The sequence below is a fragment of the Microcaecilia unicolor genome, chromosome 1 (assembly GCF_901765095.1).
Source record: "Microcaecilia unicolor chromosome 1, aMicUni1.1, whole genome shotgun sequence".
Taxonomy (NCBI): Eukaryota; Metazoa; Chordata; class Amphibia; order Gymnophiona; family Siphonopidae; genus Microcaecilia; species Microcaecilia unicolor.
The window spans coordinates 635,415,834-635,442,934 of record NC_044031.1 but is presented as its reverse complement, the minus strand read 5'-3'; the positions used below and the strand labels follow the sequence as shown (position 1 = coordinate 635,442,934).

Sequence of the window (27,101 nt, the reverse complement as noted above, 5' to 3'; positions counted from 1 at the left end):
GAGGAGCATGGATGGTCATGGATTGGAAGGGCAGGACTCAGGGAGAGGGGAATTGATGGATAGGGATGAATGGAGGGGACAGAGGGCATGGATGGATATGGATGGCAGGGCAGGCCTCAGGCAGAGAGGGGAAATGCTGGATAGGGAAAAAATGGAGGGGCCAGGTGACAGAGGAGCATGGATGGCCATGGATTGGAAGGGCAGGACTCAGGGAGAGGGGAATTGCTGGATAGGGATGAATGGAGGGGACAGATGGGCATGGATGGATATGGATTGCAGGGCAGGGCTCAGGGAGAGAGGGGAATTGCTGGATAGGGATGAATGGAGGGGGGCAGGTGACAGAGGAGCATGGATGGGCATGGATTGGGAGGGCAGGGCTCAGGGAGAGAGGGGAATTGCTGGAAAGGATGAATGGAGGGGGCAGGGGACAGATGGGCATGGATTGGGAGGGCAGGGCCCACGCTCTCTCTCTCATATACAATGTCTTTCTGACTCACTCTGTCTCACACTGTATCACATTCACTCTCTATGTGCCACACAGTCACTCACACACTCGCTTGGTCTCATACACTCACTCTCACAGAGAATCTGTGTCTCACACACACTCTCTCTCTCGCACACACACACACACACACTCTCTCACACTGTGTCTCACATACACACTTGCACACACTCTCATTCTCACACACACACTCTCTCACAAACACACTCACACCCAGACTCACTCTCTCTCTCACACACTCACACTTTCACTCTGTCTCTCACACAGTCACTCTCACATACACTCTCCCAAACATACACACTCCGAGGAAAACCTTGCTAGCGCCCGTTTCATTTGTGTCAGAAACGGGCCTTTTTTACTAGTATATAATAAAACGCACCTCCAACATTCTGAAGCTGACTGCATGGCTGACGCATTCCTGCACTCTGTATCCATCTCTTGAATTGACATCACGTACTTCCGGGTTCGTCACAAGCAGAAGTGACCAACCACACAAGGTTTCTCGGCTTCAGAATGTTGGAGGTGCATTCTATTAAATAGGATTGGTCAGTTCCTTGAAGCACAGCCAGAGCTCAGCGTCCTGCACAGTAACGCTCAGACACCAGAGAGAGAGGGGGGGGGGGCCTGACACCAGAGAGAGGGAGGGAGGGGGGCCTGATACTAGAGGGGGGGAGGTATCTCTGTCACACACACACACTCTCTCTCTCACAGTCAATGTCTTTCTCTCTCTCACTCTCACACACTGTCTCTCACACTGTATCACATTCACTCTCTATGTGTCACACAGTCACTCACACACTCTCTTGGTCTCATACGTTCAGTTCACAGAGAGTCTGTGTCTCACACACACTCTCTCTCTCTCTCGCGCACACTGTATCTGTGTGAAACACACTCTCTCTCTCTCTCACACTGAATTGCTCGACTGCAAAACACTATGCACAACATTGTGCAAAAACACACTCAGAACCTTACTGTACCATAAATATTATACTGGGCAGACCCCAATACACCACCCATACGGAAAATGCAGACCGTCAACAATATGAAACAAGGGATCATGATATCACAATTCTCATGTAGAGCCATTGAACATCCTTTTAGGGTGGATAGTGTTCACAATGAGCTCCTTTTATTAACGACCATATGTAGATCCTTCAAGAGGTAGTATGTCATGATTTAGGCTCTAAAACCCTTTCTGATGTTTTGGTGCCACACAGGCCAATACACAATCTCTCCACCGCAAAACACTATACACAAACTTGTGCAAAACCACACTCATAACCTTACCAAACCATAACAGCACTAATTCCAAGGACAGGACGAGCTACAACCTTATGCGTGGAAAGGCAGCACTGTAATTACACCGGGCTCTAAACACCTAGTGAAACAACCTAGTGAAACAAAGAAAAACCAAAAAGAGCTGCAAATACTACTCGCTAGCAGAATACTGCACCTTGATCACACATGAAATACACGACACAACAGATATGAAGGCAAAATACTGAACTGGAAATTACCTCAAGAAGTCGGACTCAGCATGCAGCAATACTAGAAAAATTGAAACTTACATGCAAAATATCACAGATGCACATTTCCAAAAGCTGACATATTCCAATTAATAAATTCTGAATAAAAAAATGTTTTCTACTGCTTAAATATTTTAAATTTATATGCTTTACTTTTTGTCTATTAGATTGTAAGCTCTTTGAGCAAGGACTGTCTTTCTTCTGTGTTTGTACAGCGCTGCGTACACTTTGTAGCGCTCTAGAAATGTTAAATAGTAGTAGTAGTACAGGCTCGCCTCCAGCTTCTCCCTTCACACAGTGTCCCGCCCTCGCTGAAACAGGAAATGCATCATCGGAGAAGGCGGGACACTGTGAAGGGAGAAGCTGGAGCCGGAGGCGAGCCTGTAGTGCCTTTTTCTTGATTGACGTCGCTGGGAAGTAAAAGGTTAAAGCGCACGCGCGGAGGGGGGTGTAAGGGAGGAGGAGGGCGGGCTGCCGATCGGGAAGCTGGCGACTCGCGAGAGTGGGAAGGAAGGAGGCGGAGGGAGAGCTATCTGGCGAAAGTGCTGCTGTTGCGTTTGTGAAGGCAGCAGCCAAAGGAAGTCCACGATTGGGCTCTCCCCAAGCCTCTTATACGGGGCGCCTATGTTTATATGACCACATGTAAAGAACAAGTAACATTATGTACTACAATTTTGTGGTACATAGTGCTTAAGAAGTTAATAATGTATTTGTTTGGCTCAGAACAACATATTCAGACAAATATATTACTTGCATGCATTGTAAAGGAAATATGTGTGGTAAAGTAGAAATGACTGGGTTATGCTTTAAAAAAGGAATTAAAGTAAAGACCATTAGTGAGAAAATAACCAGAATATCACTACTGTGATAAAAAGGAAAAAAATGAACTGGGCAGCATTACTAATTATATTCATAAACATACAGAGCTTCCATTCACAATTTTTCTATGAAACATGTCCATGTACATTAATTCCTGGTATCCAATTTATCCAAGTGAGGATGTGATAGGGACTTAAATTCCAAAGCAGACTGAAATATGGATATTTAAAAAAAAAAAAAAAAAAATCACAAGAGTGACACAATGCTTTTCAAAGTGAACTCAGCCTATAAAAATAAAACTAAAAAGCAAATATCCCTGCGCATTGTGACTGACAAGATGAAACCAGTTTACACACATGTAAGCACCTGCAATTCAGTCAAATTGAGTTACCTACAGAGAAAGAAAAAAAGATCGAGTGAACATATGTCACATTTCATTTCTCATTTAATGTTATAAGTTATAAGTTGTCGCTATTGTTGTTCAGGATATGTCTGAGTATGCGTGCAGCACTTATTCATTTATTCATACATGAAATGTGACATGTGCACTGACCACTGTTTCTTGATTATACGAATGGTTAAGAGAGCAGGAAAAAAGATACATGCTAAAGTATATAAATAAGTTACTCAGAAAAGCAATTATGTCCCATCCTCTTGTAAAAGAAGTGCAGCATGTATCTCCCTGTGCAGCACCCTGATGGAATAATTCAAATCACACATGCACATTCAAACTCTCAGATAATGTACACCACAAAAGAAAAGAAAAAAATGAGGTACTATGTGGAGAACAGAGAAGAAAGAGACTAGAAACTCCAGCAGAACAGCAAACACATCACCTCACAAACAGAACACCAGAAGGCACACACTAATCCACAAAAGCAGAATCTGTAACAAAGAGAAAACACAAATGCCTCCGCAGTCAGAACTAGAAGGGAGAAAAATATAATCCCGCTAAGGGCATTACAATTAATTCCTATGCAAGCAAGCTTCAGTAAGATAGCTACCACGAGATCTAGAAGTATATTCTTGCTAAGTCATAGTTCTCTATAAAACAGCATAGAAATTAACTTAGAGACTCTAAATAACTGTAAATAATAATAAACTGAGTAAAGTTAATAAAAAAAATATATAGTATGCAACATATAAAGAAGAACTGCAATATTAGTATTACAGTTGAAAGGAATATTATGAGACCATAACGTGTGAAAAATGAAGAGCTCAGTCAATGTACAAAAACAAAGTAGAAAACACTCAGCCCACCATGCCACTTGTTGAATGTTGATTGAGATAATCTTGTAAATTACTAGGATCTCCAAAACTTTGCATATGTTTGTTAAATGTTATAATCATTTTGGCAGGGTAATGAAGCCCATAGTTTATGTCAAGATCTTTGAGATGAGATCGTATGGCAAGGAACTGCTTTCTTTTAAAAGTTGAAGTTTTTGAAAGATCTGCCACGATTAGGATTTTACAGTCGTCCTGTAAAAGAGATGATGATGATCTTGCTGCATTAATAATCTGAAGTGCTTGGGTGAAACGGAGCAATTCAGCCACTATTGGTCTTGGAGATTTTTTATCAGGGCATAGCTTCCCTGGGGAGCGATGTGCTCGTTCAATTTCAAGCGGAGGATTAAATGTGATTTTAAGTACTGCAGGGAGCCAGGATTGTAGAAAACTAATGGTATCAGCACCTTCAGAGCCTTCTTTTAGCCCCAAGATCCAAATGTTGCTCCGTTGACATCTGTTCGATAAGTCTTCCATCAAGCGTCATGTTGAAGGAAATGTGCTTCAGATCGGGTACGGAAGTTTTCAAGATCAGTTGCGTTGAGGTCAGCCTTCTTTTCCACCTCATCTAATCTGACATTAAATTAACGGAGGAAGCTGGAGAAGTGACGTGCGAGGGGCATAATCGAATGCAAACGCCCATCTCCATGGGCATCTATTTCCGAGAACGGGTATGTGAAGGGGTGGGACAAACCGTATTTTCGAAAAAAATGGGCGTCCATCTTTTTTCCGATAATACGGTTTGTGCCAGCCAAATGCATCGGATTTGAGCTGGGTGGTATCGTTTTTCAGCAATAATGGAAACTGAAGGCATCCAGCTCAAAAACGAACAAACCCAAGGCATTTGGTCGTGGGAGGGGCCAGGATTCGTAGTGCACTGCTCCCCCCTCACATGCCAGGACACCAACCGGGCACCCTAGGGGGCACTTGTAACAATTAAAAAAAAGGTTACATACCTCCCAAGTCCATAGCTCCCTTCCCTTGGGTGCTGAGCCCCCAAAACCCCCCCCCCCCCCAAAACCCACTGCCCACAACTCTACACCATTACCTTAACACTTATGGCTGAAGGGGGCACATAGATGTGGGTACAGTGGGTTTTGGGGACGGTTTGGAGCGCTCCCATTTACCACCACAAGTGTAACAGGTAGGGGGGGATGGGCCTGGGTCCACCTGGTGAAGTCCACTGCACCCACTAACAACTGCTCCAGGGACCTGCATACTGCTGTGATGGAGCTGGGTATGACATTTGAGGCTGGCATACAGGCTGGAAAAAAAAGTTTATTTAAAGATGTTTTTTTTTTTGGGTGGGAGGGGGTTAGTGACCACTGGGGGAGTCAGGGGTGGTCATCCCCGATTCTCTCCAGTGGTCATCTGGTCATTTAGGGCACTTTTTTGGGACTTGCTCATGAAAAAAAAGGGTCCAAAAAAAGTGACCTAAATTCTCGCTAAAAACGGCTATTTTTTTTTCCATTATCGGCGAAAGCCGCCCATTTCTGTTCGGCCGATAACCACGCCCCAGTTCCGCCTTCACCACGCCTCCGACTCGCCCCCATCAATTTTGCCCGTTTCCGCGACGGAGTACATTTGAAGACGCCCAAAATCGGCTTTCGATTATACCGATTTGGCTGCCCACAGGAGAAAGACGCCCATCTCCCGATTTGGGTCGAAATATGGGCGTCTTTCTCTTTCGAAATTAAGCTGGATTGTTTTTTAATTCACAGGTTTTTGTACAATGTTTCATGGTTAGGTCTCTTAAGCTTTTAAGTTCCTCCATTAGAGCATCAGAATTATGAAATTGCAGTTTTCCAGATGCCATCTTTTCTGGGCTGAGAGGATCACTTTTAGATCATTTTGATCCTGGTAAAGGTGTCAATGTTGGATCCTGTTTCGATGGTTTTGAAGAAGCCATGGTTCATGAACTTCAGATGATAAAACTGTGATGAAAATAAAAAATTAACCAGTGGAAAAAGCGATAACCTTAGAGAAATAGGGAACAGCCCATTGACTAAGTTGCCATCTTGCTCAGCGTCCTCTAGCACCAGGAAAGTAATGTCTCTCGAGTCACAATCTCAGAATCAGATTTTTTTCAGAAAAGCAATCAAATCTAAGCTGTCCTGAGATATTTCATCCACATTTAGAATCTGAGCATCCCCTAAGGTTTTATCCGGTTGAGGTAATATCTTAGATTTATTAGAAATATAGTATGTCTTAGTCGGTGGTGGAAAAGCTTCTTTTGGCAATAAAAGAATTTCCACAAAATAGATTTTCAACAAATGTACTGAAGAAAAAAACAGATGTTTTGGGAAATTCAACAATCACAAATTCAAATACCTCATAGAGAGTTCTCTAGATTCTCAGCTTTTCTAGCTATATAAACTGTATCTTTAATTAGGGCAGCCTGAACCTTCTGTAATTCTAATTTCATTAAAATCGAGCATGCGCAATGTGAGGGCAAGCAGGGCAGGCAATGTAAGGAGAGCATCACTGGAGAAACGCTTCAGCTGGGGGGGGGGGGGGGTTGGAGACCCCCGCAAGCCAAGGTATGTGGTGTTGCAGCGGGGGTAGGGGGAGCGGCATGAAGGTGACCCAAAATGTGCTCCCTTACTTTGGGGACTGGACCCCCCCACTTCGAGGTCTGGCTACGTCCCTGCCTGTAACATAAGTTTTCCATAGACAGCAGGATTGATCAGGCACACAATCCCTTCCACTTCCTGAGAGCTGCCTGGAACCAACAGAAGCTGAGGGACTGCTGCACATGGGGGGTGCCATACTTGCTAAGAACTTGTCAGCTGATGCAGTCAGTGTTTTTTAAAATGCTGGTCATCGCTGGCTAGATTAGCCCCTGATATTCATTGCTGGGCCATGTTTGGGCACTGGCACTGAATACTGGGGGCTAAATTTGGCGGGCTGGCTGCTGAAGCTTCTGTGGGTCCTCGACATTATGCAGCCGGGACCTGTATAACTTTTTTGTTTTCGTTAAAGTCCCCAGCCCCTCTGAAATGGCCTCTCTCCTTCCGTTTCCTCCCCCCCCCAGCCCACTTGGGTCAATGCCCCCTCCCTCCTGGCACATTTCTTCCACAGTCCAGGTAGGCTCCCCCTCAGGCCTACGTTCCTCTCTTGTGGTCTGTGGGAACTGTTTGGGGCAAGAACGAAGCCTTCTCGCTCCTGTCTCTTGCGGCTGCTAAGTAAATATGTTTGCCGTGACCGACCACGAGTAGGCCCCTGGGGGGGGGGGAGCTACCTAGACACTGGAGTCAGTGGGGGCATTACGGGGGGGGGGGGGAAGTGGTGACCTATTTATGGTGGCAGGCTGGGGAGAGGGGGAGGGAAGGAGGGAGAGATCAGGGGAGTTTAATGCCAAAAACGTTATGTGGGTATTAGCCAATATTCAGTGCCGGCACCTATATAGCTAAGCGGCCTAATTTAGGACAGCTGAAAAGTGGGCAGGTCAGGGGTGGTACAGGGGGCGGTGTTAAGGAGGAGCCTGAGGTTATGGAAGTATTCAGTGCGGGCACCTGCATAGATAAGCGGCCTAATTTAGTACAGTTCAAAAGCTGTCTTAAATTAGACCACTTAGCTATATGGGGGCCAGCACTGAATATTGCCAGCACCTTCCGGACTCCTTCCTAATGCCACCCCCTGTATCACCTCTGACCTGCCCACATTTTTTGGCAACAGTCAGAGGCGATATTCAGCGACACTGCCCACTTTAGTGCCACTAAATATCAGGGGGTAGGTGGTGACAAGCGATTTAAGTGTAATTCGCTTTGAATATTGACTGGTTGAAGTTCTGATAACTAGCAGAGCTGTTCCATCCTAGCAATGTGTGATGATGTCACCCAACTTATATGCCTTATCAATCCTGCTGTTGACTGAAGACACTTGTTACAGGTGAGCAACAAGTGTTCCCCCTATACCAGGGGTGGGCAACCTTGGTCTTGGAGGGCCACAACCCAGTTTGGTTTTCAGGATTTCCCCAAGGAATATGCATGAAATCTATTTGTATGCACTGCCTTTATTGCATGTAAATAGGTCTCATGCATATTCCTTGGGGAAACCCTAAAAACCCAACTGGGTTGCGGTCCTCGAGGACCGAGGCTGCCGCCTACCCTTGCCCTATCACATTCAGCATTGCATAGATGACTACTTACACATATGTTAGGGGGTTGAAGGACTATTTACACATATGTTAGGGGGTTGAAGGACTGAAATGGCAGATCCAGAGCTTAGGAAGCTTTAGGTCTGATTAACAAGTCAGAAATCTAGTACTGGCCAGGGCCATCCCAATTAATTTTATCTTTTGGGGTATCCTATTGATTGTGACAGGATCAATAGCCTTGCTGAGATTCCCACCCTATGGCAGGCTTTCCTCAGACTGTGTGGGATAGCTTTCGTTAGAAATGACACTTCTGTGCACATCTAAGAACTACTGAGAGAAGAGTACTGGTTTTAGCATATACGCCGTGCTGTTCTCTAAGGAAACTAATCTTTAATGTGTAGGCCTCCAATCTTTACTGAGAGACTACAGCTTACAAACTTACTATTTGAGTGTATTTGGCTTGTTTGAGTGCCTTCCAGGAAAAGGCAGCAATGGAGGCTCCTGTAGCAATCTCCAAGAGCAGGAACACCAAGAAGAGGCTATTGAGTGAATATTCCATGACCTATAGAGTAAAACAGGAGATCCAGTCAGACATAGACCAGAAATACATACCCCCAAGACATCTTTATTATGAATCTTACTGAAATGTGTATATTGGTAAAATCCACTAACCAAATCTTGTTCTATGAGCTGCTAGACCTTAGGAGCAGGTTGGCCCAGAATTGGTGTAGGAATGGCACTTAAGACCTTTGGAAGGTGAATTGTCCAGGTAGTGCTACCTGGTAGCTGGCATAGGACATTCTGGAGAATTTCCCTTATCTTTCGTCACTGGAAGTTCCTGTAAAAGAGAGGCTGGAGCACAGACATCCAGGGAAGAAAGGGAAGTTGTGCTTAAAGGTGCGTGGCAGAATCCCAGAGCAGAGAGGGAATTCATAAAGAAAACTGAGGACAAGGTTGGGTCATTGAACCCCCTTAAGGGTTAACATTTTTTTATATAACCTGGGGAGGGGGGCTTCAGATGTGATCCAGGGGTCTCGGACTCTTTTTGGTAGATTCGGCACATTTTCGTGCTGTTTCCCGGCCCTGAAGAAACTCTGGGTGACCAGCAGGCTAAAAAGTGGCTAGAACTTAAATTTTTTTTTATTTTACATTTTAGTTTTAAAAATTTAGATTTTAAATAAAAAGTACCTACAGGGGGGTCCAGGGGTCCAACAGGATCGTTAGTGGCTAGTGGGAGTCCTTCCCTGGTGGTCCAGGGGCTTTTCTGGCAGGAGCTGTGCCTTTTTGCAGCCTTCTCCAAGGTAGCTGTGATAGGAAAATGGCCTTTCTGAGGCCTAATCATAGATCCGGCTGGCTCTGTGGATCCGTAAATTGCCGCTGGAGCAGGGAAAATAGGCCCAAATTGAGCCGGGAGCTTGATTTTTGAGCTGCCCGGCTGGAGTTGCACAGAAGTTTCTGATTTTTCAGCCACATCTTTTCGGGTCACCAGGGGTCCATCGGGACCCGAACGAAAGGTGGTTACCACATGGGGAGCCTTTGGGGAGCAAGGTAAGGGGTCTGGTGAACCGAAAATAAGGTGTGATTTTTTTTTTAATTTGTGATTTTTGAAGTGTCTGCACTGGTGCTTCAAGGGTTAATTTAATTTAATTTAATTTAAATTTTATTTGTGGTTATGGGTTCCTGAGAACCTCCTCTGATAAACTGGAGGGGGGGGGGGGGGGGCTTTTGTTTAAGAAAATGTTTTACATAATAAAAATCCAGATAGGACATTTTGGATGGTTCCAGAGGTCTGGAAGGGAATTTCTCGATGGAGGTCATTGAAAGGATTTTATTTAAATTTCCTAAGGTAGTTTCGCTGTTTTCTGTGAAATTTAAAATTGTTTTGAGAAGAAAAAGTTCAGAAAAACAGAGAGTTTAAATGTAAAGTTCAGCTGAACTTATAACACATAATTTTTGTATGAGTTTAAACAATTGGCATGGTAAAATTTGATTGACTTTGCTTTTGAAAAATGTGCTAGTGTTACTACAGCTATAAATTAAAGCAGTTAATTTTTTTTAACAACATTACAGTAGAATGTCAAAAATGTTCAGTGGAGATAAGACATTTAAAAGGCACTATAAATAGGTAGCAGATTCAAAACAAATTGGAGGAATGATTTTTTCACCCAACATACAATTAAACTGTGGAAGTTTTTGCCATAGAATGTGATCAAGACAATTATCATAACTGGGTTTATATTATTATTAGCCAGTTACACTTTGGAAAGCTATTGCTTATCCATGAGACTGAGCAACAAGGAATTTATCTATTCTTTTTTTTAATTGTATTGTTTATTGAAAAATTATGTACGTATCTAAGCATAACTGTACTGAGACAGACCAAAGGTCTGTCAAGCCCATCATTCTGTTTCTAACAGTGGCCAAGCGAGGTCACAGGTACCAGTCCCAAAACAGTAAAATAGATTTCATGCTGCTTATCCCAGGAATAAGCAGTGGATTTTCCCTAAGTCCACCACAATAATGATTTATGGACATTTCTTTTAGGACATTAGCCAAACCTTTTTTAAACTCTGCTAAGCTAACTGCTTTTACCACATTCTCTGGCAACAAATTCCAGCATTTAATTACATGTTGAGTGAACAAATATTTTCTCCGGTTTGTTTTAAATTTACTACTTTGTAGCTTCATTGCACGCTCCCTTGTCCTTCTACTTTTGGAAAGAGTAAACAACAGATTCACATCTATCTGTTCTCTCCATTCAGTATTTTATAGACCTCTATAATATCTCACCTTCGATGTCTTTTCTCCAAGGTGAAGACCCCTACCCTCTTTAGACTGCCCTCATAGGGGAGTTTACCCATCCCCTTTATCATTTTATTCTCTCTTCTCTGTACATTTTCTAATTCCGTTATATCTTTCTTTGAGATGCGGTGACCAGAATTTCATACAAAATTGAAGTGCAATCACACCATGATGGGATGACTTCCCTATGAGGAAAGGCTGAAATGGCTTGAGAGAAAAGCTTGGAGAAAAGATAGGTGAAGGGAGATATGATAAAGGTATATAAAATACTGAGTGGAGTGGAACGGGTAGACGTGAATCGCTTATTTACTCTTTCCAAAAATATTAGGGCTAGGGGGCACGCAATGAAGTTACAAAGTAGTAAGCAGTTAGCTTAGCAGGGTTAAAAAAAGGTTTGGATAGTTTCCTAAAATAAAAGTCCATACGCTATTATTAAAATGGACTTGGGAAAATCCACTGTTTATTTCTGGGATAAGCAGCATTAAATGTATTGTACTGTTTTGGGATCCTGCCAGGTACTTATGACCTGGGTTGGCCACTGTTGGAAACAGGATACTGGGCTTGATGGACCTTCAATCTGTCCCAGTATGTACTTATGTATGGAAGTATATTGATAAGGAAGGGGATATCCTACTATAACTTATGCTGTTGATATCACCTTGTTACTTTTCATTGACTCCTTTCTCTCACTTATTAGATCTCAGATACAAACTTGTTTTTCATTGGTTGAAGATTGGGCAACTTTAGTCCAGTGAAACTGAACACAGATAAAACAAAATTGATTTAATTTGGACCTCCATCTATACCAATTCTTTTGCCAACAATTTCCTTAAATGGCATGGATTGCAAGCTTGAGCCATCCCTGTGTATATTGGGAATTATTCTTGATTCACATTTAACTATGAAGGATCAATTGAATAAATTGACCTGAACAGTCTTCTATAAGCTAAGGTTTATATCTTCCCTTGTAACAAGAACAGACTTAAATGGGTTAAACACTGATTTTCAAATGAACATTTTAGATTATTTACTCAATCCATTATTTCTCAATTCAATCACTATATTCTTTTAAATATTGGGTGTACCGACAAACCTTTCAATCACTTTCAGCCACTGCAAAAAGACTGACTTTTAGTATCCATTGTTTCATGATGAGTTTTCTTTGGCTTCCTATTCGTGCATGCTGTCTGTTCAAACTGTGCACTATAAGTGTCAGTTATTATATGGTGAAACTCCAATTTATTTACCTTATCCATCCTTGCCTAAATGTTTTTGGGCTAAGAGAAATTTAACTCTAGTCTTTCCTTCTGTGAAACAAATTTGTTACAGATGATTTTTCACTGCATCCTTTATCAGGCAATTAAATCATGGAAAATCATGGCACTTAAGATGAGAATCTTCTTATCTAAAATCCCAGAAATTATTGAAGAGTTATTTATTTAGGAAATTCTTGAATATTTAGATAATTTTTATACAATATTATCTTCTGTCTTACCTCTCTATTTTTACTGTATTATCAGAGGCATTTTGGTTCTAATACAAACAGGCTTATGCTACTACCTTTGCGTACAAAAGCACACAGTCTTGGAACGCACTACCCATGGCCCTGAAAACCATGATTAATCTAACCAGCTTTCGCAAAGCTTTGAAAACACATCTCTTCAACAAAGCCTACAAAAGTCACCCTCAATGAAACAAATCATTCCTTAAACCATCCAAGTACACCAAAAAACACCTCTCACACGAACCTACCTAAAACCTTTCCATCTAAATCCTCTTGTACCTCAGTTTATATCGACTGTTTTAAATCATGTAACAACGTTATCATAACTATACTCTGTAAGCCACATTGAGCCTGCAAAAAGGTGGGAAAATGTGGGGTACAAATGCAATAAATAAATAATAATAATAATTTTTGTAATTCATAATATGCCTTCTGGCAAGTCATGGAATAGAAGTCCCTCATATTGTATTGTATTCTATTTGTTTTCTTAGCTGCTGCTGCTGCATACTGAATGATGATTTTAATGTATCATCAACGATGACACCTAGATCCTTTTCCTGGGTGGCGATTCCTAATGTGGAACCTTGCATCACGTAGCTATAGTTTGGGTTCCTTTTTCCTACATGCATCATCACTTTGCACTTGTTCACATTAAATGTCATTTGCCATTTGGATACCCAGTTTCATAAGGTCCTCTTGCAATTTCTTACAGTTCTTTTGTGATTTAACACCTTTGAAAAACATTGTGTCATCAGCAAATTTAAGCTCCTCACTCATAATTCCCACTTCCACATCATTTATAAATATGTTAAAAAGCAGCAGTTCCAACACAGACTGCTGGGGAACCCCACTATCTACCCTTCTCAATTCAGAATATTGACCATTTAACTCTTACTCTTTGTTTTCTTTTAATCAGTTCTTAATCCACAATAGGACATTGCAGTTTCTTTTTCACATGGGTGATATGAGTGTTAGGTAACTTTGGGGCCCTTTTACAAAGCTGCAGTAGGGCTACTGTAGCAATGAGGCACAGCAAATTGGCTCTACTGCCAGGCTACCAAAGGAGCCCAGCGGTATTTCTGGTGTGTGCAGTGCACCGTTTCCAGCACTTGAAAATCATGCCATCTCCGGGGTGACTCCCAGGTCCACCCCTATCCTCCCAGGGCCTTCACTCCAGGTGCCCAGAGCTTCTAGGTGCCTTTTGATCAGGTGATCCTTAGGGGGCGGAATGCTGGCTTTGGCCTAACCCCTGGTAAGCCTTTTCTTGACTGGAAGGTGCGTGGTTGAGGTGCCCAGCGCTCCTACCAGCTGCCTTCCAGGTACTGTGGAGGACTTGCAGCCCATCTGCATATCCTCACAGCCATCTCTGGGATGACTCCTAGGTCCACCCCGATACTTCCAGGTCTTTCTTATAGCTCCAGTACACTTTCTCTTCTTGGTACTGTCACTTTGTAATCTCTGTCTCCATCTGAACCCACTGTATACTGCAGGAACACAAGGCCCACCTTCTGCTTTCACCATCTCTTTTGTCTTCTCCCTTCTTCTCGGCTCTCAACCTTCAACATTGCCTTCCTTCTATTCAACCATCTCTATTCTATCTGAGTACATCTCGCCTTCGTCGCTGTCATCCTGTCTCTCCTATGCTTCTCTGTACTCCAGGGGCGTAGCCAGACCTCGGCGGGGGGGGGGGGGGGGATCCAGAGCCCGAGGTGGGGGGGGCACAGTTTAGCCCGCCTCCCCCAGCCGCTGACCCCCCCACCACCACTTTCGACCCCCCCCTCCTGCCGCCGACCCTCCCCTGTCGCCGCCGCTGCCAGGTACCTTTGCTGGCGGGGGTCCCCAACTCCAGCCAGCCGAAGTCTTCTTCAGCGCCGGTCTCAGGCGCCTTCGCTGATCTGTTTCTGAATCCTGATGTCCTGCATGCACGTCCTGCATAGGGCTATATACAGGACGTGCACGCAGGACGTCAGGACCTACAGAAACAGATCAGCGAAGGCGCCGGAGACCGGCACTGAAGAAGACTTCAGCTGGCGGGGGTTGGGGACCCCCGCCAGCAAAGGTACCTGGCGGCGGCGGGTCGGCAGTGGTTGGAGGGGAGATCGAAAGTGGCGGGAGAGGGTCGGCGGTGGGGGGAAGGGGGATCAAAAGTGGCAGGGGAGGGTCGGCGGCAGTGGGGGGGGGGGTCAAAGTAGAGGGGGCCAGAACTAAATCTGTGAGGGCCCATGCCCCCACCTAGCTACGCCCCTGCTGTACTCTCTTGCTTCTTCTCCTGCTCTCCGCTGGGGATATCAATCCCAATCCTGGTCCTTCACATCAGCTCTCTTCGTTTTCGTGCAGGCCACATTGTGATGTCTCCAATCTAATTTCTATTCCTCTCCTCCTCCTCTTCTTCCCTGCCTTTCTCATGTGCTCAGTGGAATACCCGCTCTGTTTGCAACAAGCTTTCCTACATCCATGACTTCTTTATCTCTTGTACTCTCCACCTGCTTGCCCTATCTAAGACTTGGCTTTGCCCTGAAGACTCTGTGTCATGGAGGTTACCTTTTCTACCATACTCCTCACCTGGTTGGCCATGGAGGTGGTGTCAGGCTACTACTGTAGATTTCTTCTTCCACCTCAGTCTCACTGCTTTTCTTCCTTCGAAGTCCACTTCATCTGTCTATTCACTCCTCTACCTCCCTGAGTAGCAGTCATTTATCAACCCCCTGATAAGTCCCTTTTTTCCTTTCTCACTGACTTTGCCAACTGGCTTTCCTTCTTTCTTGAAACTTCATCTCCTGCCCTCATTCTTGGGCATTTTAACATTCATGCTAATGATCCATCTGACTCTAATGCTTCTCAGTTTCTTGCATTTACATCCTCTTTCAATCTTCAACTGTTCTCCACTACCCCCACTCACCAGAATGGCCACTTTCTTGATCTTATCTTCTTCTCCAACTGCTCACTCTCCAGTTTCTGCGCCTCAGCTGTTCCCTTCTCTGACCATCATCTGATAACTTTCACAGTAGTGTACCTAGGGTAGTTGACACCCGGGGCTGGTCATTTTTTAACACCCCCCACCCTCCAAAATCCAGTACTAGACATACCGAGAATACAAAACACTCAGGACCTATAGAGCAATTCTACCACACCATAAGCAGTCATTTCTACGAGTCACACAAGGAAAAGGAAAGCATCTTAAACACTACAGTGAGCACTAGAACAACGAGAAAAAGTACACTGACTCCCAATCAAAGAATGCATTGCCTTTAAAATCTGCACCATGGTTCATAAAATTCTCTATGGTGAAGTGCCAGGATACATGATAGACTTAATCGACCTACCAACCAAAAACGCCTCCAATTCAACACGATCATATTTCTACCTACACTACCCAAGCTGCAAAGGTCTTAAATACAAATCTACTTATGCATCCAGCTTTTCCTACATAAGTACACAACTGTGGAACGCACTACCAAAAGCAGTGAAAACGACCTACGACCACTAAACTTCCAAAACATGCTAAAAACCACCCTGTTCAAACAGGCATACTATCACGATCCAACTTAAAAGACTGACCTTGGCTACACAAGAAAACCAAAGCACGTGTGATCACAACACTACTCTTCCGCATCACGACTATTCTGTGACTTTGCCATATAAACTTCATATTACCACAACAGCACAATGTATCTGTTCACACCGGAAACAGTAAATGCCATTCCGGTACTATGTAAGCCACGTTGAGCCTGCAAATAGGTGGGAAAATGTGGGATACAAATATAACAAATAAATAAATAAAAATTCACCTATTGTAAAATGAAACCAGACAGAATAGTACAGATCGTCGATCCTGCACAGTCAATGCCAACTGAAAGCCATGTCTTTTTCACAAACACAGATACACCCTAATCCACTATAGAATAAGTAATCATAAACTTTCTATTTAGACAAAAATTAAACTGAACCCTCAAGATGCCAGACTCTGCAAACAATGCAACACCACAGAAACAAAAAATGTCCCCTAGTACTGTGCAAAATATAAAGACAGCAGATGTAAATTTGAAAAAAACTAACAAATACCAATCACCACTTTACAAATTAACAAATAGAAATAAAACAAATATAGAAAATAAAATAATACCATTTTATTTGTCAGAGGCCAAAACCTTCTTCCTCAGGTCAATACAGTAGAGTGCTGTTACAGTATCCTATCCTGCCCTGAGGAAGGGGGTTTTGTTCTCCGAAAGTTAGTCAAATGTATTAAAATTAGTCCAATAAAAAGATTACCTTATTTACATGTTCTATTATAAACATTTATTAACACAGCTACAATACTACTTTATCCTAAAGCAAAAAAAATAAAAATATATATTTTATTTACAGTTTGTTGTCTCTGGTTTCTGCTTTCCTCATCTTCTTTTCACTGTCTTCCTTCCATCCAGCATCTGTCTTCGTCCTTTCTCCTCCATCTAATGTCTGCCCTCTCTGCTATCCCCTCCATCCAATGTCTGCCCTCTCCCTGCTCCTTCCATGCATATCTGTCCTCTATCTCTGCCCCTTCCATCCACCATCTGCCCCTGTCTGCACTCTCTCTCTCCCCCTTCCATTCACTGTCTGCCCTTTCTATCCCTTCCATCCACTGTCTGCCCCTTCTCTCTGCCCCTTCAATCCACCATTTGCCCTCCCTCTTCCATCCATCCAGGATCTGTTCCCTCTCTCTCTGCCCCTAATATTCAGCCCCCAGTTCCAGCCCCCTTATCCCATCTGCCCCCCTTTTTAGCCCCCCAGTTTCAGCTCCACTATCCCACCAGTCCACAGTTTCAGCCCCAGCCCTTTTCTCCCACCAGTTCTGAGCTCCAGCCCCCAGCCACTTCTCCCTGTCCCCTTTTCAGCCCCCAGTTTCAACCCCAGCCCTTTTCTCTCACCAGTCCCGAGCTTCAGCCCCAGCCACTTCTCCCTGTCCTCTTTTCAGCCCCCAGTCCCCACAGTTTCAGCCCCTGCCCCTTTTCAGCCCCCAGTTCCAGTACTAGCCCCCTTATCCCACCTACCCTCCTTTTCAGCCCCAGTTCCAGCCCCCTTCATCCACATGCCTTGCATTAGGGCCCCCATTTTCAGCCCCAGACCCATTCTCCCACCTGCCCCAGGCATGCCCCATTTTCTCACCAGCCCCAGGCATGGCCCCCATTTTCCCTCATGGCCCCTTCTCAGACCCCAGTTCCAGCCCCCTTCTCTACCCCAGTCCCCTTCTCCCATCTGAGACCCCCCTCCCTTCCCCACCCATCCCCCTCTCCCATCTGGGCCCCCCAGACCTGCCTACCAGCTCCGTCGACAGACGACAGCCCTCTTCTCCTGCCACCACCCTGCCTTTTAAAAAAAATCTATGAAATGGCGTCGCAGGCAGCACCTCGCGTCTTCCCTGCATATAAAAGAAGCAAATCGCCTCGTCGTCATCGGGCCTTCCCTCACTGTGTCCCGCCCTCGCGGAACTAGGAAGTTACTTCAGAGGAGGGCGGGACACAGTGAGAGAAGGCCCGATGACGACGAGGCGATTTGCTTCTTTTACACGCAGAGCAGACGCAAGGCGCTGCCTGCGACGCTGATTCACAGATTGTTTTATGTTTCAACAATTTTTATTGATGATATAACATATTAACAATTAACTATCTCAGTATATGTCCATATAAAAGCAAAACAAACTGAGTGCAAACATGGGACAATCACATCATCAAGATTTTGAACTTCTTCCCCCCCCCCCCTTTTTTTCCCCCTCTGCTCTAGTGATTAACTTCCAACATTTTTTATTGACGACATTGCAAAACAGACATACTTTCCATATTCTGATTATACAAATATGCCAATCAGATCAAATAAACAAAGAAACATTGACTTACTAATAGTCATCCAAACTTTTGTTTTTTATCAGGTTAACTCCCTCCCTCCCCTCCGTCATTATGCTTTCCAAATGTGAAATGTGGTATAGGCCAACTTTGGTAGTTAATGCCAGTCTGAGTTACCACCTTTCCCTGAAATGTTAACTGCTTTTATGCCACTAGCTTATATGAATACATTCACGGCTAAATAATAAGTATGATCCGTGGGTCGTTCCTTGTTTCTGGTTCTATTCTACTTGATAGCTTTTTGTGTGATCTTATGTCTCCAATTCAGCGTCAACCTCTCTGATCATAATAAAAGTATACAGTTTCTAATCACAGATTTTTTTTAAAAGGCAGGGTGGTAGCAGGAGAAGAGGGCTGTTGTCTGTTGACGGAGCTGGTAGGCAGGTGGGGACTGCAGTGCTAGTGGCCTTTTGGGTTGGAGCAGCGGGAGCAGAGCACCCCCCCACCCACTGACACCCGGGGCGGACCACCCCCACCGCCCCGCCTTTGGTACACCACTGAAATACCCTCCCCCCTACTCCCATCCAATCTCAACCAATACATTTAGGAATCTTCAGGTTATTGACCCTTATATTCTGTTCTCCAGTGTTTCAAATCTCTTCTCAACACTATGTTATCCAAGTCTGTCAATGAGGCTGTCTCCTCCTATAATATTACTTTCTCCTCTGCTCTGGCTACTCTCACTCATCCCATTCCCCATTCTGTAAGGCGTACCAAAATCCAGCCATGGCTGACCTCTAGAATCCGCTAGCTACGTTCCTGTGTCTGCTCTGACGAACGCCTTTGGCTGAAATCCCATGCCCATGCTGACTTCATCCATTTCAAATTCTTGCTGACCTCTTTCCAGTCTGCTCTTTACTTGCCAAACAGGACTATTACATCCATTTGACAAATTCTCTTGGCTCAAACCCTTGAGGTCTCTTTGCCACACTGAACTCTCTCCTCAAAGTGCCTTCACCTCCAACTTCCCCTTCACTTTCTCTCCAGACTCTGGCTGAGTTCTTCATGATAAGGTTTACAAGATTAAACTTGAATTCTCAACCAAGTCACCTCCACCTCTCCTTCCCTTAGTCCATTCTCTCAACCCTCCTTCAACCCCTTCTTCCTTTTCTGAAATCACTGAAGAGGAAACTACTCATTTCTTGCCTACTCAAAACTACCTACCTGTTCCTCTGATTCTATTCCCACCCATCTACTTAGCACTCTCTCTCCTACTATCATCCCTTTTATCTGTCATATCCTCAGTCTCACTTTCCACTGTGACTGTTCCTGATGCCTTCAAACATGCTGTGGTCACACCACTCCTCAAAAAACCTTCATTGGACCCTACCTGTCCTTCCAACTATCACCCCATTTCCCTCCTCCCTTTCCTATCCAAGATACTTGAACGTGCTGTTCACTGACGTTGTTTTGACTTTCTTTCATCTCAAGCTATTCCTGACCCACTTCAATCTGGCTTTCGCCCTCTTCATTCAACTGAAACACTGTTTGCTAAAGTCTCAAATGGCCTGTTCCTGGCCAGATCCAAAGGTCTCTATTCTATCCTTCTCGATCTATCTGCTGCTTTTGACACTGTTGATCACTGCCTATTCATTGATACGTTGTCCTCACTTGGATTTCAGGGCTCTGTTCTTTCCTGGTTTTCTTCTTATATCTCACATCGTACGTTTAGTGTTACTCTGATGGATCCTCCTCCACTTCTAACCCACTATCAGTTGGTGTACCTCAGGGATCTGTCCTGAGACCTCTTCTTTTCTCCATCTATACTTCTTCCCTTGGTATTCTGATCTCATTCCATGGTTTTCAGTATCACCTTTATGCTGATGACTCCCGGATCTACCTCTCCATACCAGAAATTTCAGCAGGAATCCAGGCCAAAGTATCAGCCTGTCTGACATTGCTGCCTGGATGTCTCACCACCATCTGAAACTAAACATGACCAAGACTGAGCTTGTTATCTTTCCCCCTAAACCAACCTCTCCTCTTCCCCCATTCTCTGTCTTTGTGGATAACACTTTCATCCTCCCTGTCTCATTAGCTTGTAACTGTCACGTCTGTGGCCGTGACCACCCTCAGACTTACCCTGTTTCTGGGAGTCAGTGGCTGTGCTGGCTTCTGCTTGTCTCTGTCTTAGTTTCTCTCTGGCTCTGTGTGCTGATTGCACTACTGAACCTCACCTGTGTGGGCTTTGCCTCTTCCAAGATGGCTGCCGCCTCTTCGTCTCTGCCAGTATCCAAGATGGCTTCCGCTGTCACTTTCTATGGGATGCCTGCTCTGAGTGTCAAGCCTCTGTTTGGTTGCAAGGTGATTGCTGCACCTGTGGCTCTGGTGTTGGGCTTTATTAGTCATCTGAAGACTACACTCCTGGCCTTTGCATCTCATCTCCCTCATCTAAAGGTCCTGGTGTATAGAGTGCTCTGTACACTGTTTCAGTGTTTGCTCTGTGTGAGTTTCTGTGTCTGACTAGCTAGCTTAGCGCCGTCTGGCTTGTAGCCTGTGTTTAGCTCTGCTAGTTCTCTGTGTTTGTTCCTAGTGCATGACTTGTTAGCTTGGGCACAGCTTTGTTGTTAGCTGGTGTATAGCTTTACAGGTCTTCTGAGTTTGCTCTGTGTATGTTTCCAGTGCATGACTTGTTAGCTTGGGCACAGCTTTGTTGTTAGCTGGTGTATAGCTTTACAGGTCTTCTGAGTTTGCTCTGGGTATGTTTCCAGTGCATGACTTGTTAGCTTGGGCACAGCTTTGTTGTTAGCTGGTGTATAGCTTTACAGGTCTTCTGAGTTTGCTCTGTGTATGTTTCCAGTGCATGACTTGTTAGCTTGGGCACAGCTTTGTTGTTAGCTGGTGTATAGCTTTACTAAGTCTTCTGAGTTTGCTCTGTGTATGTTCCTGTGTATGACTGGGTTGCCTGGGTATAGCGTTCCTATTAGCCTGGGTACAGTCTACTAGTCATTGTGTTGAATCCTGCCGACTGCCAGAACCCGGACAGTTCCTGCTTGTCTGCCTTGCCTTCGCCTAGGTGCCAGGGGGCACCCCTGGACCTTTATTCCTGCTGTTCCTGTAAGTCCTACCGGCTGCCAGAACCTGAGGGCTCAACCCGAGGGGGAAGGCAGTCAAGTGTAGGTGAAGCCTAGGTCCAGGGTGTTCCAGTTCCGCGGGTTCCGCTCCAGTGTGTTCCAGTCCAGCGGGTTTCACTCCTGTATGTTCCTGTCCAGTGGGGCCACTCCAGTGTGTCTAGTCCAGCGGGCCCCACTCCAGTGCGCACCCGTCCGGTGCGTTCCAGTTCCGAGTATTCCTGTGTAGAACTCCAGTCCGGGGTTCCTGTCCAGTCTTGTCTCATCTCTACCTTGTAGGTGATCTTGCCTGCCACTGCCGCTCCACGGTAGTGGCCCAAGGACTCACGAAACCAGTGCTCCCGGGGAAGAAGCCTGACAGTGTGCCAAGGTCCTCGGGCACGCGACAGAATGCAAAGGCCATGAGTTCGGCGAGATCATCAGTCCAGGTGGGCTTCATGCCCATAAGTCCGTGCCCTATGGGCAATCCGAGGGGAGAGTCTGATATTTTTTTTGATTCCAAGGACAATCTAGTTTCTATTTTGAATCCCTATTTAAGCCTGTGGGAATACCGAGAGGAACTTCTGTCGAATCCAGCCTTTACGGCTACTCCTGAAGCAGCAGCTGAAAGAAAGCGTCTCTGGTGGCGTCTGGTCCGCCATAGCCCAGTTTCTGACATGAATCCTGCTATCTCGCTCTGGGAGTACCGCCTCAGACTTCTGGAGGAGCCAGCTCTGCGGGATACTCCTGAAGCTGAGGCCGAAAAAGGACGCCGGGGAATTCCTCCGCTCAGGTCTCCTCAGCAGAGCAGCCTGCGGTACCATAGCGGGTTAGTTCCTATTCGGGATTCCAGTCCACCGGCGCTGAGTCCAGTCCAAGGAGAGTTTCAAGTGGAGTCTTCAAATCCTGTTCGAGTGAAGCCGCCAGTTAAGCCTCTGAGTTCGGTCCGAGGGACGGTCCTGACCAGGTCTCTGAGGTCAGGCCGAGTGAGGCGTCGGACCAAGCCCCTGACCCCAGTTCAAGTAGCGCGGCCGCTTAAGAGCCTGAGTCCAGTCCAGGGGATGCTTCATACTGAACCTCCAATTCAAGTCCGAGTAACGATGCCACTTAAGGCTCCGAGTCCAGTCCGAGGGAGGCTTTCGATGGAGCCTCAGATTCCTATGCAAGTGGCGCTCCAGGTCGAGCCTCCAGTCCTCGTCCAAGTGGCACGCCCTTTGAAGTCTCCGAGTCCAGTCCGAGGGAAGCTTTCGATTGAGCCTCTGATTCCTGCTCGAGTGGCGCTTCGGGCCGAGCCTCCTGTCCTCCTTCAAGTGGCAGGCCCTTTGAAACCTCTGAGTCCAGTCCGAGGGGTGCTTCTGACAGAGTCTCCGAGGCCTGTGCAAGTGGCTCTTCGGGTCGAGCCTCTGGTTCTTGTCCAAGTGACCCGTCCAGTCAAGCCACTGAGTCCAGTTCGAGGGGGGCTTCTAATCAAGCCTCCGGTGCCAGTCCGAAGGGTGGTTCAGGTGGAGCCTCCGCTTCTAGTCCAGAGGGCACCTCCTATCAAGCTCCTAAGGCCAGTTCGAGTGGTGCTTCAGACCGAGCCTCAGTTAAAGTCCAGTTCGCAGGGCGCTCCCAGCCAAGCTCCTGAGTCCAGTTTGAGGGGCCCTGCCAGTCAAGCTTCTGATTCCAGTCCGGGTCCCAGTCCCGGTTCAACTTCTGTTCAGAATTCCTGTTCCAGTCAAGACTCTGATTCCAGTCCGGGTCCCAGTCCCGGTTCAACTTCTGTTCCAAGTTCCAGTTCCAGCCAAGATGCTGACCCTGCTCCGAGCTCCAGTTCCAGCCAAGATGCTGACCCTGTTCCAAGCTTCAGTTCCAGCCAAGATGCTGAGTCCGTTCCTAGTTTCACTTCCAGCCAAGATGCTGAGCCTGCTCTGAGTTCCAGTTCCAGTCAAGCTCCTGACGCACGCCTGGGTTCCAGTCCCAGTTTGCTTCTTGACTCTAGTCCGGGTCCCAGTCCCGGTTTGCTTCCTGAGTTCAGTCTGGGTTCCCTCAGAGAAGGGTTCCTTTTGAACATGGCTCCTCTTGATGCATCCAAGTTCCTGAGTTGGCCCAGCGGTGATTGGAAGGAGCCTCCTGTTGACAAGTTCCGCTCCTGTCTGCCAGTTTGGAACTTCTTTGTGACTTCCAGTCCAGTGATCCATGTCTGGGGGTTGAAACCGATCAGAAGGTTTCACCACAGTTACCCCTGGACACCTGACCTCCTCAGGGAGACCGAGAGGGGGGTCTTGAGGAGGGGGTACTGTCACGTCTGTGGCCGTGACCACCCTCAGACTTACCCTGTTTCTGGGAGTCAGTGGCTGTGCTGGCTTCTGCTTGTCTCTGTCTTAGTTTCTCTCTGGCTCTGTGTGCTGATTGCACTACTGAACCTCACCTGTGTGGGCTTTGCCTCTTCCAAGATGGCTGCCGCCTCTTCGTCTCTGCCAGTATCCAAGATGGCTTCCGCTGTCACTTTCTATGGGATGCCTGCTCTGAGTGTCAAGCCTCTGTTTGGTTGCAAGGTGATTGCTGCACCTGTGGCTCTGGTGTTGGGCTTTATTAGTCATCTGAAGACTACACTCCTGGCCTTTGCATCTCATCTCCCTCATCTAAAGGTCCTGGTGTATAGAGTGCTCTGTACACTGTTTCAGTGTTTGCTCTGTGTGAGTTTCTGTGTCTGACTAGCTAGCTTAGCGCCGTCTGGCTTGTAGCCTGTGTTTAGCTCTGCTAGTTCTCTGTGTTTGTTCCTAGTGCATGACTTGTTAGCTTGGGCACAGCTTTGTTGTTAGCTGGTGTATAGCTTTACAGGTCTTCTGAGTTTGCTCTGTGTATGTTTCCAGTGCATGACTTGTTAGCTTGGGCACAGCTTTGTTGTTAGCTGGTGTATAGCTTTACAGGTCTTCTGAGTTTGCTCTGTGTATGTTTCCAGTGCATGACTTGTTAGCTTGGGCACAGCTTTGTTGTTAGCTGGTGTATAGCTTTACAGGTCTTCTGAGTTTGCTCTGGGTATGTTTCCAGTGCATGACTTGTTAGCTTGGGCACAGCTTTGTTGTTAGCTGGTGTATAGCTTTACAGGTCTTCTGAGTTTGCTCTGTGTATGTTTCCTGTGCATGACTTGTTAGCTTGGGCACAGCTTTGTTGTTAGCTGGTGTATAGCTTTACTAAGTCTTCTGAGTTTGCTCTGTGTATGTTCCTGTGTATGACTGGGTTGCCTGGGTATAGCATTCCTATTAGCCTGGGTACAGTCTACTAGTCATTGTGTTGAATCCTGCCGACTGCCAGAACCCGGACAGTTCCTGCTTGTCTGCCTTGCCTTCGCCTAGGTGCCAGGGGGCACCCCTGGACCTTTATTCCTGCTGTTCCTGTAAGTCCTACCGGCTGCCAGAACCTGAGGGCTCAACCCGAGGGGGAAGGCAGTCAAGTGTAGGTGAAGCCTAGGTCCAGGGTGTTCCAGTTCCGCGGGTTCCGCTCCAGTGTGTTCCAGTCCAGCGGGTTTCACTCCTGTATGTTCCTGTCCAGTGGGGCCACTCCAGTGTGTCTAGTCCAGCGGGCCCCACTCCAGTGCGCACCCGTCCGGTGCGTTCCAGTTCCGAGTATTCCTGTGTAGAACTCCAGTCCGGGGTTCCTGTCCAGTCTTGTCTCATCTCTACCTTGTAGGTGATCTTGCCTGCCACTGCCGCTCCACGGTAGTGGCCCAAGGACTCACGAAACCAGTGCTCCCGGGGAAGAAGCCTGACAGTGTGCCAAGGTCCTCGGGCACGCGACAGTAACCCTGGGATCATCTTCGACTCCTCTCTCTCCTTCTCTGCACATATTCAACAGACTGCTAAAACCTATCATTTCTTTCTCTATAATATCACCAAAATTCATCCTTTCCATTCTGAGCACACTACCAGAACCCTTATCCACATTATTACCTCTTGCTTATACTACTGCAACTTGCTTCTCACAGGTCTTCCACTAAGCCATTTCTGTCCTCTTCAGTCTGTTCAAAATTTTGCTGCATGACTTACATTCCACCAGTGTCTCTATGTTCATACTAGCCCTCTCCTCAAATCGCTTCATTGGCTTCCTATCTGTTTCCGCATACAGTTCAAATTCCTCTTATTGACTTACAAGTGCATTCACTCTGCAGCTGCTCAGTACCTCTCCACTCTAATCTCTCACTACACTCCTCCCCGGGAACTCTGTTCACTGGGTAAATCTCTCTTATCTGGACCCTTCTCCTCCACTGCTAACTCCAGACTCCGTTCCTTATATCTTGCTGCACCATATGCCTGGAATAGACTTCCTGAGCTGGTACATCAAGCTCCATCTCAGGCCATCATCAAATCTAGGCTAAAAGCCCACCTTTTTGTTGCTGCTTTTAACTCCTAATCCTTACTCACTTGTTCATTGCCCATGTTTTATCATTCCCACCTTAGCAATTCCCTTATTTGTCCTGTTTGTCTGTCCTTGTCAAGCAGGGACTGCGTACGTCTAGTAGTGCTATAGAAATGTTAAGTAGTAGTAGAGTAGTCTAGTGGTTAGTGCAGTGGACTTTGATTCTGGTAAACTGAGTTCAGTTCCCACTGCAGCTCCTTGTGACTCTGGGCAAGTCACATAACCCTCTATTGCCCCAAATACAAAATAAGTACCAGTATATAATAAGTAAATCACTTTGTGTCATGACTGTGGCCGTGCCCCACATCCAGATCTATTTTTTCTCAGTAATCTGACTCTGACTGCCTTTTACCTGCATGATGGCTTCTGCTGTCGATATTACTGCAGCCAAGCCTTGCTTTGGTGTTCCTACAGCCAAACCTCACTTTGGTGTTCCTGCAGCCAAGCCTCGCTTGGTGTTCCTGCTATCCAAGCCTTATTTCAAGTTGTGACATCATCAGGAAGTCCTTTATAATGCACCTTGGAACTTTCATGCCTTGCCTTCACAACAGGTCTAGTTTACCCATTTCTTGTTGTAGTGTTGTTTGAACTGGTCTTCTTGTTAGCTATGCCTCAGGGCACAGCCCTGAGCTGTGTGTGTAGTTCCTGTTTGAACCTGAATGAATTACCTTTCTGTTAGCTGTGCTTCCTGGCACAGCCCTGTGTTGTTTCTGGGTGTGGTTCTTGTTTGTACCTATGTGAATTACTTTTCTATGCTTGAATCTGAGTGGCTGTGTGGCACAGCCTTGCTTCTGAACCTGAATAAATTACCTTTCTCTTAGCTGTGCTTCCTGGCATAGCCTGTGTTGTTTCTGGGTGTGGTTCTTATTTGAACCTGAGTGATTACTTTTCTGTTAGCTGTGCTTCCAAGTACAGCCCTGTACTGTTTCTGTGTGGGTGTGGTTTTTGTTTGAACCTGAATGGATTAATTTTCTGTTACCTATGCCTCCAGGCACAGCCTTGTACTGTTTCTGTGTGGGTGTGGTTCTTGTTTGAACCTGAATATATTACCTTTCTGTTAGCTGTGCTCCTTGGCACAGCCCTGTGTTGTTTCTGGGTGTGGTTCTTCTTTGTACCTGTGTGTATTACTTTTCTATGTTTGAATCTGAGTGGCTGTGTGGCACAGTCCTGAGTGTTCCTATGAGTGGCTTCCCTTTATCCTTGAGTGGTTGTGTGGCACAGCCCTGAGTGTTCCTATG

The 27,101-nt window shown here is 45.8% G+C and overlaps 1 protein-coding gene across 1 annotated transcript in view; it reads right to left on the bottom strand.

Annotated features, from left to right (window-relative positions):
- Nucleotides 1-27,101, bottom strand: part of LOC115481818 (membrane-spanning 4-domains subfamily A member 8-like) — a 78,334-nt gene that overhangs the window by 12,963 nt on the left and 38,270 nt on the right. Inside the window, exon 6 of the mRNA XM_030221230.1 lies at nt 8,673-8,792. Coding sequence (XP_030077090.1) covers nt 8,673-8,792 — 120 coding nt within the window. The remainder of the gene's footprint in view (nt 1-8,672; nt 8,793-27,101) is intronic.